Source organism: Lutjanus erythropterus, chromosome 13 (assembly GCF_056507025.1).
Source record: "Lutjanus erythropterus isolate fLutEry1 chromosome 13, fLutEry1.hap2, whole genome shotgun sequence".
NCBI lineage: Eukaryota > Metazoa > Chordata > Actinopteri > Lutjaniformes > Lutjanidae > Lutjanus > Lutjanus erythropterus.
In genome coordinates this window covers 10,380,316-10,400,905 of record NC_139329.1, presented here as the reverse complement: position 1 = coordinate 10,400,905, position 20,590 = coordinate 10,380,316, and the positions used below count along the sequence as shown (strand labels likewise).

At 39.1% G+C, this 20,590-nt stretch overlaps 1 protein-coding gene across 1 annotated transcript in view; it reads left to right on the top strand.

The window, feature by feature from the left end:
- Window positions 1–15,575, top strand: part of cdh13 (cadherin 13, H-cadherin (heart)) — a 452,332-nt gene extending 436,757 nt beyond the window's left edge. Inside the window, exon 15 of the mRNA XM_084734875.1 lies at window positions 13,898–15,575. Within this exon, the coding sequence (XP_084591001.1) occupies window positions 13,898–13,905 (8 nt within the window). The 3' untranslated portion in view covers window positions 13,906–15,575. The remainder of the gene's footprint in view (window positions 1–13,897) is intronic.
- The last annotated feature ends 5,015 nt before the right edge of the window (window positions 15,576–20,590 follow it).

Below are 20,590 nucleotides of genomic sequence, written 5' to 3'. Positions count from 1 at the left end.
TGATCACTGCAGTGTATAGTCAGATAGTCTGACAGAGAGGCAGAGAGGATCCTGTTTCAATTCCCTTATCTCCCAGCTGAACTCTGACCCTGCAGGAGAGAGATGAAGGCAAGAAAAATGGAAAGAGCCAGAGGGGAAGGATGGGGAAAGGAGACGAGAATAAAGGTGTGGAGATTAAACTCTCCTGTTTTGTTCTGTTTTTGCCCACCGGGCTACAGGCGTGTGCATGGCCACGCTACAGTACAGTTTTCTTAATTTCTTCAGCTCCTGTGTCTCTCTTACCTTTCCCTCCCTCCATTCAAGCTCTCTTTCTTCCAGTCCCACACCTTGTCTAGTAGAAATTAAGTTCAGACACAAATAATCTACAAATTCAACAGCATCAATAAATTATTTCTCTCAGTAAAGTAAAGGGTGTGTAATGACTTTTTAAATTAACATAATGAGGAAAATCTAATATTTAACTTATGTGCAAGGTGTTCACTGCTGAAGGCAGTATTTCATACTGAAGACATCCATGACAGCACTAGGTTTCACTACGGGAAAGATTATGATTTTGGTTAAATACTAAAACCGTCAACATAAATTTGAAGCATAAGACAGAAAACATAACCTTCTTCAATATTTAACCAATATCACCAATAATAGTTTAGCTGTAGTTTAGTAACACATTAATGACTTACTACTTACTGTAACTTTAGTTAACATACATACTAGGAGAGAGATTGTGGATGTGTTGTGTGACAACCAGACAGTCATTGTTTTTTTTTTCCACAGACAGCTGACTTACTGTAGTTACTCTTCAGGAAGGGTAAAGATTCCCTATGTGTCTTAACACATGATTTACACCTTCTCAACATCTGTATCTCAAATCACCTCCGGAGGTGGTATATTTTTGATAATGTTACACCGCATAAAATAAAGAAAAGAGACATTTAGATTAACAGATTTTTCCTGAATATAACATTTTTTAATGTATCAAATTAGGAGAAATAAGGAATAGATATGTAAATTACCTGTTTCCACCCCTGTTAAAAATGCAGCTTAAATTGGAGATATGACAAATATTAATTGCTAGCTGTCATAGTGCAACAGACTTCTCTGCTACTTCTTTGCAACTTTTCCAGTTCTGCAGTGTATAGTTCGCTCATAAACTTCACTGATAAACCACAGAGTTATAGACATTAACATTAACATTAAGTTTCGTGCTCAGACAACATTTTTATATCACAGAAATACTTCTGCCCATATTTGCCTATTCTTTCACTCATGATGAGCTCTCTCGCTCTCCCTCGATCTGCTGTGTTTATCAATTAATGTTTTTTTATAACACATATTATGTACTGTGTATAGGTATAGTATAGATATCTGTGGTTTCTACAAAGTTTGACCTGAACCATCCCCCGTCTTCATGTGATTTGTGAAATCTGTGCAGAAATCAATCCTGCACTTCTTCAAGGATTAAAGTGTAAATGTTGCCAGCAAATTTAATCTAAGCAGTAATTAAATTTTTTTAACAAACCAAGGTAGAACTATATGAATATATTTTACATGAGACAGGGCTGTTGTTGCCTCTCTGTGTCTAAAGTGCTTAGTTATGCAACACAAGACAAGGACTACATGTAGTTGTTCATGGCATCCTTGTTTAGAGGTCATCTGATCAACAGTCTCTGCAGCAGATAGTATTGTGTGTGTGTGTGTGTGTGTGTGTGTGTGTGTGTGTGTGTGTGTGTGCGTGTGCGTGTGCGTGTGTGCGTGTGCGTGTGTGTTGGGACGGTGGATAATATATTTCTGTGTATCTGAATGTGCTGAGTGTTTCTGAGTTAGGCTCGAGAGAAGATAGAAAATGACTATACACAGATAATGCTATCATACAAGTACCTCAGTTCCATATCCCACCTGAAAAACACATTTTCTGTAAAATAACTGCAGTGACTCACACTTTTATGCTTTCTACAAACACAAACAAGACAGAAAACAGGCAGATTAGGCCGTGAGTCTCCATGAAATGACACTTAAATCAAGAGAATTGATGAAAGAAGTAGATTTTTTTTGTTGAAGAGAAAGATCATTTCTGCCCCACTGACAGATTTTTTCTTGTTGTGTGTGTGTGTGTGTGTGTGTGTGTGTGTGTGTGTGTGTGTGTGTGTGTGTGTGTACTGGAAGAATTTAAATGATGTGGGGGCTGTGAAGTCTGCTTGTTAATATGGCTGGGAACTGTGCTGCTGCTGTCACCGGCCTCAGTCGGATCACACCTTTCCATCCGTACCTTAAAACCTCACACTTTTTCCACCAACGCCTTCAGCAGCACTCGGCTTAGCAACGCTGCCAAAAGTAGAGGCACGTCCTCGCTGGCTTTCTGTCCTCGCTCTCGGTCATATAGCACTCCGCCGGGGTTGCTTTTCAGACCCTTAAATAATATATGTAAACCTGCAGGACAGAGAGGGAGGGCTGTGTGTGTGCAGAGTGCCAACATACACTGTGTCTTCTAATGCTTACCAGACCTTTGTTGCTGTTGCTGGATTGGCAGCTAAATCCTAGAGCTTTGCAGGGCCCTACTTTCACTCCCCTCCATTGTAAGCCTTTCTTTTGTGATCAATGTGCCATAGACTCTCACACACATCCTCTACACACACACACACACACACACACACACACACAGATTACCATAAAGTAGGGAACAATTACAGCATTATCCTGCAGTCCTGTAGAGAGAAATGCTTGCAGATATATAAAGACCAACACGGACACACAAACTCAGATCCGTGGTGTTAAATGACCGTGTGAAAGCATCCATTGTTCACCTGAGATAAGACTTCCTAATTGGGCAAACTAAGTGCAGTCAATACATGCTCCCATAGGCTGCGGATGCACGCAAAAAAGGACAGCTTCTTATAAGAATGATTCCTAATTTTAGAAGTAATTACAAGCAGGGATGCTCCGCTTTAGCTGGTGAAACTGCTCACAGGTGGCAAAGCAAAACAGATGACCACACTGCCCCCTATCAGTGCACATGTGTACTGATGTGTTCTGTGCACTATCTCGCTGTGGCAGCCTCAAAATGAAATTTTCAAAGTGGATGGCATGTGGCTGGAGACAATAACTTGGCTGGGCTGGGCAGGTTGTAAATAAGCTCAGTCCCATTTTTATTTCACAGTACACTAACAAGACGTAACAGGCTGTACTTTGTATCAAATTAGACAAAAACTAGGAATAATTTGCTCTTTATTGGACTGAATTAGATTGACTATATTATTACATTACAGCATTACAACTTAGGTGTGATCTTTCCTACTGTTAGATTCTTATAAGACTTCTAGTTTGGGATACAGTACAACAGAACTGTATTGTAAACTAAAGTGAAATCACATATCTGGTACTTCAAGATGTCTGTACCTACTTCTTTGATCGAATCACATTATCTGTCTACAATATTGCAATAAGTCTGTGCAGTCACCCATAGAACAAATATTCTTCTACCTGTAACACAATATTCCTCTACAATATTGGCCTTACTTGGTAGATCTGGTTCACATATTGTTTTTAAGGGAGGAAGTAGATGTAGAGTTCTGAATTGCCCTCTAATAGAGTCTAATAAGGGTCAGATAAAGGGAGTAATACTGTCAAACAAAGAACATATTTTTTATAGTTTTTGTCCAATTTGATATAAACTACAGCTTGTTGTATCTTATTAGTTTAATGTAAAATAACGTGCAACCATAATGTCTATTTTACAGATATAGATGGTGTATAAATGGCAATAAGAGCAACTGCCAGTCATTATTCAAAGTCCCACAGTTCTGGGGGAAGTAAGCGTTCCTCGAGGATCTACTTTGTGAGAAAATAGGACCGAAAGCAACTGGTGAATCTGTTTACAGCACTCCAAACAAACGTATACTGTTTTAATGAAGAAGCCACAATCTGATTTCACGCTTCACATGTGTGACGGCGATTTAATTGCAAGGACAATGAAAACTCCTATATAAAGAGGTAATTCTTGTGTTTATAAGGGATCCCTGGATTTGTGCACAATTGATTCACAAGCTACTGTACTGTAATGTTTGTGTCTGAATTACTAGTATAAGTAGGATTTGTCCATAAATTCACCAGACAGATACCAGAACTTCAAATACTGATGTTTTGGGGTTGGTAAAGTGTCCTGAACACAGCAAAACAATGAGAAAATAAAAAAATACAAGCAGAGGGCAGGAACTCCGCAGATATGGCCACGACCACACACTTCTAGTTGGTCATAAGTGATGATCGAAAGGGAAAGGGATGTTTCTTAGACTATACTTAAAGATAAATATGAACAACCCAAAAGATAACATTTCTAATAAGAGAAATCGGTACACCCCACTGTTGATGATGAGCACATCGCTCACTGTCAGTGCACATGTGTGTTGATGTGTTCTGTACAGTACATGCAGCAGCCTCAGTGTTACTCAAAATGAAATTCTCCAAGTGGAATGGCATGTGGCTGGAGGGAATAAGTAAGCCAGGATGTACAGTATTTAAATAGTGTGTATTTTATACGTATCGGTGGGGTGAACATTGCTGGACTTTGGAGATTAATATGTTTTTGCCCTGTTGGGACTTTGCCTTATGAGGGATATGAAATAAGGTGATAAATGGAAATCTCTGGGGGAGCAGATGCTGAGGCTCTTACCCATATTCCTACGTCTTCCCTCACATGCACACCCATTTCATCCTACGCTGCACCAATTCACCCTGCATGTGCTCAATTTAGGAAGGTCTACAAGCTCCAATACTGCATGCTAACATCTTTTCCATGCAGGATTACAGGCTTCAGCTGCAGATTTGTCTGCAGTTGTAATGCGCTGCAGAGTACTGCTTCCCCCTCTGTTTCTCCGTAATTTCAGCAAGAGTAATAATGTAATTCAAAGAGTAAAGGAGAGACAGAGAGAGTGAGTGAGAGGGCGGAGTAAAAACAAAGCATTTACCATTAAACACAACAAACAACTCCCAGCCCAGATGCCACTAATTTACCTCCATCCTCTCGGGGTTTTAGTCCACACTATCCCTCCTCTCTGATCCCTCGCTTCGCTCTGACAGCCACTTTTCCTTTTCCTTCTCCAGCTCTACACTAATCCCCTCCCAGCTATAGAGACAGGATGTTTAGGGGCTTATTTACTCTTGTAAAAATATGGCTTTTTCACAGCTCCCTTTGAAGAGACCTCGTGTGAGAGTGATGTGTATGGTGCGAGGGTTGTTTCTGCCGTCAGATCAAGCTGTGTGATGTTTTGATCTTTGCACCGAGATATGAAGGGTATTCAAAGGAGCGTATCGTTTCTTAAGACAAAAGCCCATAGCCAAGTTATTCTGCTGGTAAACACTGAGTCAAGGCTTTGATCTGATAAAATGAATATAGATTTCCATTGCTAGTACATAATGTACATTACTACTTCATGTTAATATGTAAACTGTACATTTTACCTTTTTAAGACCCAAAAATTGTCATATTCATTAGCAAGCGATGCTTAAAGGCATCATAAATTGTTTATGAATATAAAGTTGTTGCACCAGACTGCACTCAAGTTTTACTCATGTATTATGAATGATTTGTTGGTACATCTGTTAAACAGTTACTCAGAGATACAGAGGGAATTTTCAGACCCAACTCTGAAGTTGCGAAATATAAAAGTCAAAAAAAATAAACAAGCTGTTCGTTGCCAAAAGGATGAGGTGACATGAATATGAACGACAAAAACAAGTGTCTGGTTTCTATACACAGTCTGGCAATGATATGTATAAATACCAGCCCCTGCAGCATTAGAATAGAGGCCTTTATACACAGGTGATATTCAGACTTTTCAAATACAGGTACAGCTGATAACAATCATTATGGCGGTGAAATGTTTGCCTGTTCCGCTTTCAGGACCTTTTATATTGTATCTAATTGTAGTGTATTAGTTGGACACTTAAACGGAATACAGCAATCTTCAGTATGATTTTTGGGTCCAAATGTGTGAAAATTTCTTTTTTTTTTAATTCTACCAATATTTGGGCTCCACTTCTGCTCATTTTAAGTAGAAGAATGCTCTCAGTAGAGTTCAGATCTCTGCCAAGCGACCAGTTTTGATGTAACCCCTTGGTAATCACCAAAATTTTGATTAGTAACTGTAATTTAATCACATCACACAATCATATCTTTTCTCAGTAACTGTAACCTGTTACAGCTCCATTTATTTTGTGATTTATTTTCATGTAAGCAGTAACATATTCACTCTCCAGCGCTGCCAGAAACATATCAGACATTTGTGTGAAATCTTAGTCATAATTATCAGGTGGATTCTTGAGTTATGGCCAAAAGCCTGTTTTGTGAGGTCACAGTGACCTTTTAGCTTTAAACACCAAAATCAAATCAGTTCATCTTTGAGCCCAAGTGGATGTTTGTAACAATTTTGAAGAAATTCTATCCAGCTGTTGCTGAGAAATCACGTTCATGAGAGTAAGACATCAGACAGTGACCTTTGACCCAAAAACCCAAATCAAATCAACTTGTCCTCAAGTCCAAGTGGACATTTGTGCCAGGTTTTAATAAAGTCCCGCAACGTGTACTTGAGATATCCCATTCAGAAACATGGGATGACCCAAAAACATACGTGCCTCAGGCCATAGCTGTTGCCAACGTGGAACCATAAAAATATGTATTTTTTTAAGTTTTTCAAAACTTATGAATCACAGAAGTCCTTCAGCATACAGTCATGAATGTGCACAAAAAACCTGGCTGACTGGTCTAGCAGCTACGGACAAACTTAAGGTCCATTGGCCACATGTGCACATGCACACACAGACACACAAGAAATCTCTTCTGCCTTGTGAGAAATTGATATTGAATGACAGCAACTGCAGTTCAATACTACAAGTCCTACAAATATTCCTTGAGCAGCTACTTTATAAGAAAATATAGCAGAAGAGTAAGTCTGTTCACAACACACAGAACAAACTCATTGTTTTAAATAAAGAAGCCCCAATTTGATTTCATGCTGTATGTGTGAAGGCAATTTCAATCCTGGGCGGGAATGGCAGACCCTGCCACCACCAATAAATACTCAGATACACAGATATAATTACAGAATATAAATGCCTTAAAGCTTATTCCTGAAAAGTGCTGACTTGATTTTCCAAAAAGTTAAAGTTATGCGCCACTGAAGTAAAAAATAAGTTGTTGTTTTTTTTTTTATTTAATATTCAGCTGATTTTCAAAATAAAATTCTGATTACTGTGACTGTATACTATATATGTTACCTGTAATTCAATAAATAAAAATGGCTGATTTGGGGATCTAACATTATGTAATATGTTATTTAGGAAGCTTTTAATCTTTATTTTTATTAGTTATCGACACTTCGTCTAAAAAAAATACATACACAAATAACACGTCTGTATCTGTGTATGTACTGTATGATCCAATTCAATTTAAACTCATCACCTAAGAATCTTAAACATTTCCTATTCACTTACAAGTTTTAAAAACGTTAAAACAGAGTCATCATTATATTCTGGGTTATCAGGCTTATTAACTTTCATTACCGTCAGTGTTACCCTGAAAGATTCTTTGTCTTCCTCTATAATATTTCCTCTTCATGCTGCAGTGCTGCTGTTTTTGTCTAGCAGCCGTGACATACCTGGCCTAATCAACTGTCACACTCCTCTCCTCTCAGCAATTAGAAAGGCTGGAAAACGGTTACTGTTCCCTCCAGTGTCCCGTTTGATTCTTCCTCGCCTCCCACAGCTTGTTAAATTAACATTTTACGCATTAAGCTGGCGCTTTTACTCAGTGAGACTTACAATAAGTGGAGGCGGTAAGATAAGTCTACATCAGTGAATCTTTGTGATACTCCATTAGGTCATTCTTAAAGATGGCAAAAAAAAAAGGTTTGAATCAAAAAAATAGTCCTTTCTGTCTGGTGTTGTGAAATGGAAATAGATTTGTTTTCTGGTACAGAGCTGTGTTTTTTAAATCTTGTATTGGAGCAGGAGAGACAGAAGGTTGTTTACAGCATACAGGAATGTAAGGTTGTTTATAATGTATATATGTGGGACCTTTTCCAAGCTGCAGAGAGATGTGAGAACATTATGCTCGGTGTAATAAATGTCACTCTTGTACCTTACATTCAAAAGTATGTGTGTGTGTGTTGTGCATGTTTATATGTGTGTGTGAGAGAGACAGAGAGTGTGTGATGAAAATGACTGTTATTGCATGCGTATATAAACCATCTTTATCTCCCAGGGGTGGAAGTAACTAATTACAAATACTCAAAATACTTTATTTAAGTAGTTGTTTTGGGTACTTGTACTTTTATTAGTAGATTTCCAGGTCTTTACTTTTACTCATACTTAAGTATGCATTCCAAGCTGTAATCTACAGTTACTTTTAATATCATAATTGAGTACTTAGTACAATTTGAATCAACATCCAAACCTTTCATCTGGATTGTAGGAGGAACAGCTTATCTAATCACAAACAGACCAATGAAAACAACGACATACAAACGAAAAACAAAGCGCTGCTGTAGCACACATTTGGAGTACAGATGTTGATGATTAATCATTAATCGATTAATTTACATGAAGAATTTAACCTATTAAAAATGTATTCATGGATATTTAATCAATAGATGTAGCAGCAGTCGGCACCTCATTTGACATTGTTTTGTCTGGCAGAGCCATTTGTTGAAAAAGGAAAATTACACTTTTACTTAAAATGAGAAAAGAAATAACAAAAAAAACAAACAGAAAAATATTGAAAATAGGGGGAAAAAAACATGCTTTGAATCTAATAAATTATTAATGATTGATCATTGAGCATTTTCAATTATTGGTTAAAGAAAACACACAAAGTTTGCAACACTAGTTTGGAGAGGTGATGGTGACATCAACAATTAAAAGTAAATAATATTAAATAGTTTTTAATACAAATAATTTGTACTTGTATTTAAGCATTTTTCTAACACCGGTACTTTTACATGTAATTGAATAATACTTTAGCAATGTAATAGTACTTGTACTTGAGTACAGATTTTCAGTACTCTTTCCACCACTGTTATCTCCTTGCTGTATTGTACATACATTTATCTTATCTTATCTTATCTTATCTTATCTTATCAACAACCACAGCAGCAAATATACAAACATATCAAGAATAAATGTCATGTTGCAGGAATCATTAGAGAAACTTGCTGTGGCTAATTTTACTAGCTGTAGTGTAAAGTGACTCATTTATAACCAACCAACCTCAGGTGTAGTGATTATATTCTGTTCATCCCTCTCGTTCTCGTATCTTCCTCCTCTTCCTACCCGATTCTCCCTTTCATCTGCTCATGACCTATGAGTTCATAGCCTGTGTCTGCGTGGGAGCTGAGGTGAATTGATTCTGCAATGTATTTTCATGTCAGGGCCTTGACTTTTTAGCCAGAGGGGGAGAATTGCCTCTTTTATATCCAGTTCTTCGCGTGAGGTGAAATAGGACTGGCAGAGTCTCATTAGATTTGCAAAAACCAATATCTGAGTCTCGAGTGCCTTCGAGTGTTTCTCCACTTTTATTTCCTTTTTTTTTTTTGTGGGGTGGGGGGCGGGGGCAGTTAGGCCTGAGAGAAATGAAAGGGGGGCATTGGAAGGAAAACAATAGAGAAAGAAAAATCAATCGGCCCCACCCTCACCCGTTCCATACCCCTCACCCTATTAGTTATTCACCCATTCAGGCATGTTTCGATCGCTTCAGAATTTTTTGAAGTGTACTGTCCAATTCATTTCAGAATGTCTGGCAAAATTATAGTTCACATTCTTCAAGACTGCTCCCTAATCCTATTGAGAGAAAGAGAGATGTGGAGAGACAGAGATGGGAGAGGATAAAGACAGGAAAAAAAAAGACATATTGGCATGTCAACGGCTGAAACGCACTATGAGTTTGTCTGACTGATACTGACTGCCAACTTATTAAACAAAGCACACAAGAGCTGTGACCACCAACAGCGCGAGCAACAGTGCAACCTACTCAAGCGCTCACAATAGAAAGGAAGAAAGCATAATGCAACGGTAAACCCTTTAGAAACAATCACTAGCTATGACAAATTGCCACCTCCAAATTGGTTGTTTTACACCGTATTTTGCTGCATGCATTTTGCTAGATTAGCAGTAAAAGGCAAGGCTTAAAGGTAAGCCTGTTAAGTAAGGCAAAATGCTTATGGTACACCTGATCTGTTGCTCGCAGTAACCACTGTATCTGTGTACTGAGGAGTTGCACTTATGAAACACAGTCACAGTCATTACAAGCGTATAATGCAGTGACTAGCGATAGTGAAGCAGTGTAAGGTCTCATTTTCTTTGTTGTAAGATTTCCTGTAAGTTATGCACTTACTGTCACATACATGTTTTTGTGCAATCCTATTGTGACAACAATATACAGTCCAAAATAACTACATGTTTACTGAAAATTTAACAGATTCATATTTTCTTTATCAGTCCTGGATTGTGCTAAACCATCTTAAGTCTAAAGGCTAGCTAGTTTCAAATCAGTAATTTATGACTATAAATCAGTTTGTGCCATCACAGTGTGAGGAGGCAAAGGATCTATTAAACTGACCACCAGTCACCTGCACATGTAGATATTAATTTGTTTTATCCATACATGGATATGTGGAGCATTTCAGAGCAAGAACCATGCAGATTAGAATGAGTGGAAATGATCATACTAAGCTAACAAATGCGATTTGATTATCACGTTTAGTTTTTAAGTTCAAAAAACACTGCTGGAGTTTCACAGAAAAACAGTGTTGCCGAATCTCCCAAACAATGGAAGTGAATGGTGACCAGTTTTCAAACGTAATAAAATAAAACAGAATAAATAAATAAATAAAATGCCTCCTAAATGTCTCCTAAAGCTCCAACATGCCAAGTTAACTTTTAAAAATTGCTAGTTATGGCATGTTTTTAGCCTGAATCTTCTCAGTAGATCTTTAGCTTGGAGCCACGTTCACATGCACACTGTTTGAGCTGGGTGTGTGTGTTGTGACGGTGTGCAAACAACATGTCGGGTTTTTAGGAGACTTGGATTACGCCAAACATAAGGAGGCATTTTATGTTTTTACTCTGTTGTGTCTTTTACGTTTGAAAACTAGTCACCATTCACTTCCATTGTTTGGGAGATTTTCCTGGGAAGATCCAGCAGTGTTTTACAGACTAACAAAATAAGTCCAACCCTCAATCGGCATTAGAGTGAGTAGATAATGCCTGAATTTTCATTTTTTTGGGTGAACAGGGGTGGCATAGTGTCAAGACATTTTTTTATGGCGATAGCACAACATTCAAGATATACATTCCTACCATGCAAAATGCAACAATTAGCATCCTAATACCAAACAGCATGGTGTATCGCAGCAGTCAGTGTAATTCATTGGTGGAAGTGGTATTAAAGTGAATGCTAAGAATTGTGTTGTTACAATAATGAATAAAAAATAAATACATTTTCCCTTCTTCTTCTCCTCTGTGTCAGAGGAGCAAAAGGTCTCAGCCGTATGAATGACCTGGATTTGTCTGTGGCTCCCCTGTGAGTGCACCTGTGAAGTATGTAGTAAATCTAGTGAAGTGCTCATATCCACAGCGCAATTTGAATTTAGTAGAGGCGAAGTGACCTTTTCCTGAACTTGCTGTGAACACTTTGGTACGAAGTGGACCTACCTGTCTAACCATTTAAATATTTTTCAATTTTGTTTGACCGCTTGACTCCCAGTTCTCAGAGTTTAAGGACATTGTAGAGGCCCAAAGTGCCCAATCCAATCTAGTCATATCGGAAAATAGATAAAAGAGGAGACAGGGAAAGAAAAAGAGGGGAGAGAATGGTCGAAATGGCGAGCAGGAGTGAGGAGGGTTTCTGTCGAATGCTCAGCCATCTCCAAACATGTCAGAAATAGGGAACAGACTTGGAGGAGATGGCTGGCAGAGAGCAATCAATAAACTCTCATATTTCACACTGCAGTGTGTGTTTGTGTGTGTGTACATGTGCCTGCTGTGTGGATTTATGTGACTGTGTGACTGTTTGTTGTATCAGATTTTCTAGCTAGCTCGTTGTAAGCAATTCTTCCAGGCTGATGAGACAAACTGTCTCATTACCTCCGTATCACCAGGGAAAACACAGCATTGCTCCAAATTTTAACATATGTTCTGCAACGCTTTGAACTTCATAGATTCTCGTAAAGATTATGTCATGTGAATCGAAACAGATTCTTCTCTCCGTTCGGTCCAGGCCCATTTGTTGAACACATGGCCATATATTCTGCTTCAGAAATGTCTTCTGTGCCATAAACCGAAGTCAGTCTGAAGTAAAAATTTAAGTGTTCTGCAAGTACACGTCAGTAGCCAATTAATCTTCACTGTAGCCACTCCAGGAAGTGTCTCTTGATGGCATGATAAATCAAAAGCTTGGTTCACCTCTCCGCACTCTGAAGTTTGGAGAGAGTTGCTTGTGTTCTGTCGTATTGATTGAACAACCCAGGATGTTAAGGAAGGTACACGCTGACACAGTTTCAGGTTGTACTTTAACATTAAAGCAAATTAGTTAGTTGCTGCCGCCTCGAAGTTTCCATAAAGTTAAAATCAATGTTGAAGTGCTTTTTTCCACATATATACATAATCTCTACACCAGTGTCTGGCCCAACAATGACAAAAAAGTTGTTTTGTAGGTGTTCTCGGCTATTATTAGTGGCATTTCAGTGTTTGTCTTTTCCTGGAAAAATATTCGAAACTGTTAATGACTTATCCTCTACTCAATGAATTACACTATATTTGCAGTGCAATGAACTGTTTCTGGAGAATGAGCCTCACTGCACAAAAAATTTACAGTTTCATCATGGACAGATAAATCTAGCTTTAGCAGCTTACTTGCTAAAGTAGCTGCTCTTAACTGTTAGCTACTGTTAGTGAGCAAAAGAACTGGGCTCAGCCTCTCAGTGAACACACCTGGTCACCGGAACGAATGCAGCCACCAACACCGACGGGCGATATGGTACCAAGATCATAAACATAGCTTTACTTGTTGCTAAAGTAGCTTAGGCACTGGGAGCCAATCCCGGTAAGAAAACCACGTCAGTTGTCTAGACATTCAGTATTGTGACAAAGTGTCTGTGCTGGTTATAAACGTAAAACAATGCATTTTTAAGTTTCGAAACGTTGTGCACTCCCCCTCATTATTCCTCACCCTGACATGGTCCGTGTTTCCACCTATAGCCTTGTGTTTCCTTTCACTGTTAAAATATTTAATATATAAATGAAAAGGGAAAGTGAGAACAATCTACAATCTACTATTTTGTCATTTATGTCCATGCTTGCTGTAATCTCAGTCAGCACTCTGAAGCTTTACAACAGGCAGCAGAAGAACAGGCAGACAATACAGAGGGAGAACAAGGTGGTTGGTAGAAAACATAATTGTAGTTGACTTTGTAGTGAGAAGGAACCTGGTTTGTTTCATTCTCTTGTCACGAGCGAACCGACTCCTCTCCTCCTCATCTTCCATCGCTGTAGCTGAAGCAGGGAAATGCTTATAGTCCCACCAACTGTGACATGAAATATCAGTCCTTGGTAGCCCACATTCAGCGCTATTGGCTAATGAAAAAGCCAATCAGTGTCCATGACAAGTTCCTCCCAAGCCTCCTCCTGCAGAAGCTTTAAGGTGGACTTAAGAGTGAACAATTCTAACTTCTTTGTTCTGTCCTTACTGAATCTTTAATGATGCAATACCATCACCTGTCCTGTGTAATTGATTGCAATTGATCTGGTTCGGTGACGACCTTGACTTTACAGTGTCTCCTATCTTTTCCTCCCCACACATCCTCTTTTCCTCCTCTGTCTTCCCCGCTTCCTTCATCTCCTCTCCCACCAGGCCTGTAGATTCTGCTGAAACCTCCCGTAGTCCTTTTTGCAACACTGAAAAGCAACGACTTATCTCCCCCACGCAACCCAGGCTTAGGAGAGAAGAAGAAGATGACGAAAAAGAAGATGAAGAAGCGAGAAGGAGTCTTCTCACCACAACAAATCAAACAAGAAAAAAACACACAATCCCCACCGGCACAACAGCTGTGTAACACCACTCTGCGTTTTTTTTTTTTTTTTGAAGTCTCTCACTTATCTCTCTTGCCACTCTCGTCTGGCTTCTCTTCATCTTTCACTTGTTGCATCTGTCCTCCCCAACTCATTTCATCTCCTCTTGACTCTGTTCGACTCTCTTTGACTCTTTCCTCCATCTTTCCTCCTTCCTCTACATCTCCTTCACCATCGATTGTTCCATTTCTTTTTTTACAGTTTTCATTGTATTCCATTTTGGCACCGCACCATTACACTGGCAGACAAACACTGGGTGTTAGCAGCGTTCATGGCAACATGCCACATCCGTAGGAGATACTTGAAACAACATGTATATTGATATTGTAACAAAACAAAAGCTATAAATCAATTTCATATTGGACCTCACTTTAACTCTCGGTTCATCTGAAACCTCTCGCTCCATCCCCAGCTTTCTTTTCCTTCCCCTTCCCTCTTTCTCCTCTCATAGCTACCTCTATTCCTCTTCTTTTCTTCTTCCCTCTGCTCCACCCTCCCTTCCTTCGCCCTCCCCATGCCATGCATAGACATCGTCCTATTATCTATCTGTCCTCACTCCCTCGTCTCCCCCTCTATCTTATCGACCTCTCTCTGTCTCTCGGTGGGCCGGGGAACACTGCGAAGGCTGAGCTACTGTCCTGGTCGGGGAAGAGCATTGACTTTTTGATGTGTTCCTTTCTTTTCTCGTCACAGACTGTGTTTGATCTTGTTTCCCTCTTTAAGCAGAGAGAACAAAGCCTGTTTCTTTGTCTGCAGTGGTTGTGGTCTTTTAGGACAAGGTGGTAGCCATAAGCCTTCAAAGTCAGAAACTCTCTGGAGTCCTTTCTTCGATTTGCTTCTGTTTTTATTGCATTAGTTGTCATGGAGTGGAAAACAGTATATCTTTATAGTAACGGTGTAAACCTTAAAAAAAAAAGTACTATTATATAAATATTTTATTTTTTACCATTGTAAAATATACAGTATTGATTAACTTATGTACTTTGATTGCAAGTTCTTTGGTCACCCACACAGTGAGTAAATAAAAAAGAGGAAACCTTTTTTCTGTGACTTTTAGGCACTATTTCTAATGCTATTGATGTGTTGACTATTTTATTGTAACATCTTTTTTTTGTTTGTTTTTTATTATTATTATTATTTGAAATCTGTGATTAATTGCAGAATCAGGAGTCTTGCTTTGATGACTGCCATGTGTTTAGGTTCGTTTTTGTCTCCAGTCAATTCTGCCCTTTCCTGTTCTCTCAATCTGTCATTACAAGTCACCAGAAGATGTGTAAGAAGCAAACAAAGGTTGTGGTTTTTGGTGGATAGTTTCGCTTTTTTCTCTTGCGCTCATCAAAAGAACGTAGCGTGTGTGGGTTTGTGTGGAAGACCACCTTCAAGAAAAAGATGACATTTTGAATGAGTTATGTCTGTCTTTTGCACTAATTTAATAAAGCCGTTACTGAAAATTCCCACAATGCTGTTTTGCAAATTGTGTGTTTACTGAAAGGCCATTTGATCTCTAGTAAAAGGAGTTCTGCACACATTTATCTCAAGTGTGAGGATGTGTAAATTCCATTTGCATCTTTGTTTCTTTTATTTTTTTTTATCTTAGTCAATCACATGAAATGAATAGTTTGACATTTTGGAAAATGTGCTCATTTGATGTCTTGCCACAAGTTAAATGAGAAAATGCTCTCGTATTTCTCCATAAATTATGAGACATAATTAAAACAATTACATTATTATTATTACATTATTGTCTGTGGCTGCCATTGTAACACGGCATCGTGGCTGCAATTTGAAAAAGCTGAATCATCATAAACTGCACGGCTGGTGTCGTATTTACACTGAAAACAACAGCAGCAGCAATAAGCTTAAAGGTCTAAAGTCAAAATGACAACAAGACTCCAGAAAGTCGCTGCTGATTTACAAGAAATAGTCCAGCACATAAGAAAAGTAAACATGTAATTTTTACTCTACGACATGGATATAAATAATATAAAGACTTAATTTGTGAGCATTTTGTTAGAATTTAGAGGTGCTGGTTGGCATCTTCTCTGTTTCTTTAACCTATTCTCATCCCAGCTTGTCACATACCACAGATGATTATCACTGTGAAACGGCTGCAGTTTGGTTAGGTTTAGGATAAGACCATGTGTGGGGTTACAATGAGTATGATAAGATATGTATGTCACTGAAGCGACTCGCAAGACGCAAGTCACATGACATGCACTAACATTATGTGCCTCACAACTTTTAATAACATTTTGGTTTCATGAACCCTGGTCTCCTGGTTGAAAATCCTGTTTGTTTGAGCCATCCATCCATCCACAACACCAGACTTCCCCCCTCTTTATACTACATCACAATCCCTGGGGGTCTCATACAGCCGCAGATGGGTTTACATTCAAGTCACTAGAAAGCCCGCTGCATCTTTTCCAGCCATAAATGGGTGCCATGCGCAGCTGTATGAGTCACCAAGGGGCAGTGACAAAATGTCAGTATCTTACAAGTTGAAATGAAGAGAATGAAAATGCTGGTTTCTCCCGGTGTTTATGTTAGACCAAGCTAACATCACATGACTCCAGCTGCATACTAAACAGAAAATGGTTTCAATCCTCCTTACTATCCAAACTCTCGGCAAGTGAGCAAATAAGCATACTTCCCAAAATGTCAAACTGCCCCTTTAAGCAGTCAAAAACATTGTTTTTTTAACCTCCTTTCAAAAACACTAGAACATCTGGAGGCTGGTTGCCAGATCAGCTAATGATTAGAAGTATCACGCATGTAACTTTATCGATTGTAATGTTGTTGCACTACATTTTTGATGATCATTTGCAGTTAAACAATGTCATCTGTGATTTGGGATTTTCAGTCAGTGAGATTAATTTCCTTTTCTTAACGTTGCTCTTATCAATATATTTATAGATGGATGAAATGGCTGTGCATAATTTGAAATGTGCACAAGCCCACAAATTCATCGCCCAACTGCAGTCCCCCTATTAACTGAATAATTATTACAGAGCAATTTAGAAACATAGTTCATAACTATAATTACAGGGAGTCCAGCAGTGAACATTCTGCTCTTGAGTCCAGCCTAAAAGCAATTTTTTGCCCAAACACCTCAGGGTGCAGTCGTTCCTCAAGAATTTAAAAGGTCAGTCACGTAAATCATGTTTACGTGCGTTTTTAAAGCAATCAATAAGATCTCAGCACTGATTCTAAAAGGCACTTTTAGCCTCGGTGAAACCGGCACAGAGACTCAAAAATTGGGCAGATATGATGAGAGTAGTTGGAGACTGAACCTCTTTGGCAGCATTTTGAATGAGCAGTAACGGTGAAGAGGAGTTTTGAGTGACACAGGAGTTAAGAGACGTTCATAGAAAATAAATGCAGAATTGAGCTGAAGGCTGTGATATCAGTGCTTTCCAAAATATTTGAGCTGCATGAAAGTACCGACATGCAACCCTTGATTTTCAAGTTTAACTTAAATCGAAGCAACAACAAACATTAGGCTGTTGTTTGGTTGTCATATCATTTATTTTGTTAGTATCTTATAGCTGACAAACAGATTTTGAAAGGACACATAAACTAAAACCATGAAAATACTATATGACCCTCCCTTGAAATTAATATGGGAAGGTCAGTGCAAACTATCAAACTTTTGTTTAAAGTAGGTTGTGCATCTTTTAATCTCAGTGATCATGTGGTGGCAGGGTCTTGAGGGTCCACAGAATTAAAGGGATACTACAGGTAAAACAAAAGCAAAGATAAACTGATGTTATTAGGAATGAAGGATGACTTCTGTTTGAGGTGCCACAGTGATTGTAACAAATAAACAGGTTGTGCTGATGACCTAGTGGATGCACAGGTTTTGGTTATAACATTATAACAAAGATCTGGGTCAGAGTTTAAAAAAGGTTCCTTCAACAGAGAATTGAGAACCATCAGAAAAGCCCTTTGGGCCCAGATACAATGTAGATTACTCACCACTGTCTAGTTACCCAACTCAACATTTGACCCATGGTGAGTTGTGTCTGAAAGAACGCGGAAAAGATACAGAGTCAGAGGTTCTTTGTGGCCTTAAGTCGCTGTAGGACAAGTCAATTACTCTCCCACTTCTTGTAGCAGCCAATATATTCCATCTGGAGAGGGAGAAAGAAGTCAAGTTGAGAAATGTGCCTGTCCAAGCCACATGACAGACAGCAGGCTAATGTGAGATTCAAGAAGGACCCAGTCAACCTGTTTTTTGGGGCCATTTTATGCTTTTATTCCAAAGTGAACAACCCAGGCATATCATAATCACAGTCGGATGCTTCTGAGCATGAGCATGATGGTGAACTAGCTGGTGGTCTATCTGATGGAGCTTAACCAACGTGATATCTGCAAGACTGTTCACAACAAATGTGTTAAACCCAAGGCCCTCAGTGATTCTCAGGCACCCGGCAAATTTGATCCTGGTCACACTGATGCCAGAAGAAAAACTCACCTTCACTTCAACTGCCCGTTAACGTTTCTCCAGGCTAGATGCTTTTTGTTTATGTTTCCATCAAATTGTTCCTCAGCAGCATGTACAAGCAGCCTTCTCTCCATTTTTGGTGACAGGTCAGTTGGCCCCTCAGCAGTACAGCTGCTCCTTCTTCCCTTTCAAATTGGAAGGTACAGAATGGCAGCAATGAGCATTAGTTTTCACACAAGTCAGTTCTCCATCCAAATGTAACACACATTTGAACAAAATTTCTGTGCAATCAGCAAAAGAAAATGTGAACTAAAATCAATTTCCACCCTCTACCATTACGCAAAAAGCAGGAGTTAAACAAGTTCAGATAAACAGATGGTGGTCCTAATTCTCCCACCAGCTGCCTTTAAATTGCATAGTGCAGTCTCCATACACCACACAGATCTGATGTATTTTAAATTGAAAATGCGCATAGAAAAGGGTGGATGGAAATACCCAGAGATTTAAAAAAATCAACTAAATGTGCTCAGAACACTCCACAAAAACGCAAAATAAGAAAGAAGCTTTTCGGCCTTGGATGTCTCGTCAGAGGAACTAACTATCCAAGACACATCTTGAAAAAAAACTTCTGCTGTGTTATAAAAGACTGAACTCGAAAGAACACTGGACGGTTGCCTCTACAAAGCCTGAAAAGTTTGAAAAGCCTGTGCACTTTATTTATATGAAGGCATATGAGAAGCTAACTGGTTCATCAGTAGCATGTTGAAAAATGATGTACTGTAAGTTCTGTCGTATCCTTCTGTTAGATCTTTAGCAGCTAAAAGGCTGCAGGTGCAGAGATACAAATTATGGGCCGAAGACTAACTGAGGCTATACAGTCAAAGATAAATGTACGCAGTACGCTACGTTCCCTCTGGACAATGACCAGCATGTCCAAGGAACTACAAAGTGGTTTTCATTTTTGTAATCACACAGTAATCTTTCAAATTAACAGACTTTTAAAAGTAACCTTACATCACCATGCAATCATGCAAGGATGCCAGCTGGGAGGAGGCCCAATCTGTGGCAAAATCTGTGAAGGCACACATGAGGTGTTAAAGTATATGCCAGTCTGTTTCAATACATTAATCTGAACAGCAGATATGAAATGTGTCCCAGCTCAAGCTATTATATACAGCCCCCATATACAGCACCGATGTCCAGCCAGGTCAGGGAAGCAAGTAGTGGCACGGATTGATGGGTGGATTTACATCGGTCTTTATGTCCATTTTGTCCCTACCTGGTGAAGCATCAAGAATAATTTTGAGCTTGCCAGGAGGGTGATGGACGGTGTCAGGGAATGTTACTTTCAAGTACTTTTGCCTTGCAATAAACGAAAACCACTTCATTGCACATTTAGTTATATTGTCCTGACGATCTAACAGCAAACTGGGCAGAGGGACATTACACAGCTTCTTCTGTGAAAACACAGAAACCTCAACATGCAAAGCTGCTTTGAAAGATGTCATTTACATCATGTTTTTAACCTAAATGGTCACTATAAGTCCTTAGGTTGGAGCCACTTTCACGTGTACGTGCACACCATCTGAACTGTGGTGGCAGACTTGGATTGCGCCAATTGAGCAGTATGGAGGCATTTCATGTTTGAAAATTGGTCACCATTCACTTACATTGTTTGGGAGATTCTGCAACGCTGTTTTCCCGTGAGACTCAAGCACTGTTTTGCGGACTAAAAAACTAGACCTTCAATGGACATGAGGGTGAGTAGATGATGACTTAATTTTCATTTTTGGTTGCAGACAGCTTCACAACCTTGAAAAGTCAGTACATGTTGATGACAGCGCTCAGCTCCATGAGAAAGAGTGACTGATCTATAAGACTCATTCATAGGCGCTGCCAGTGTAAAACATAAATTGGCTGTGAATGAGTGTGACTCACCAAATGATGCATTTGAGCGTATATTTCAGAAGTCTTTCAAAGACTGAGCAGAGGAGGCAAGTGAATGAATGTTTTTGCTGCTGGCTGACAGGT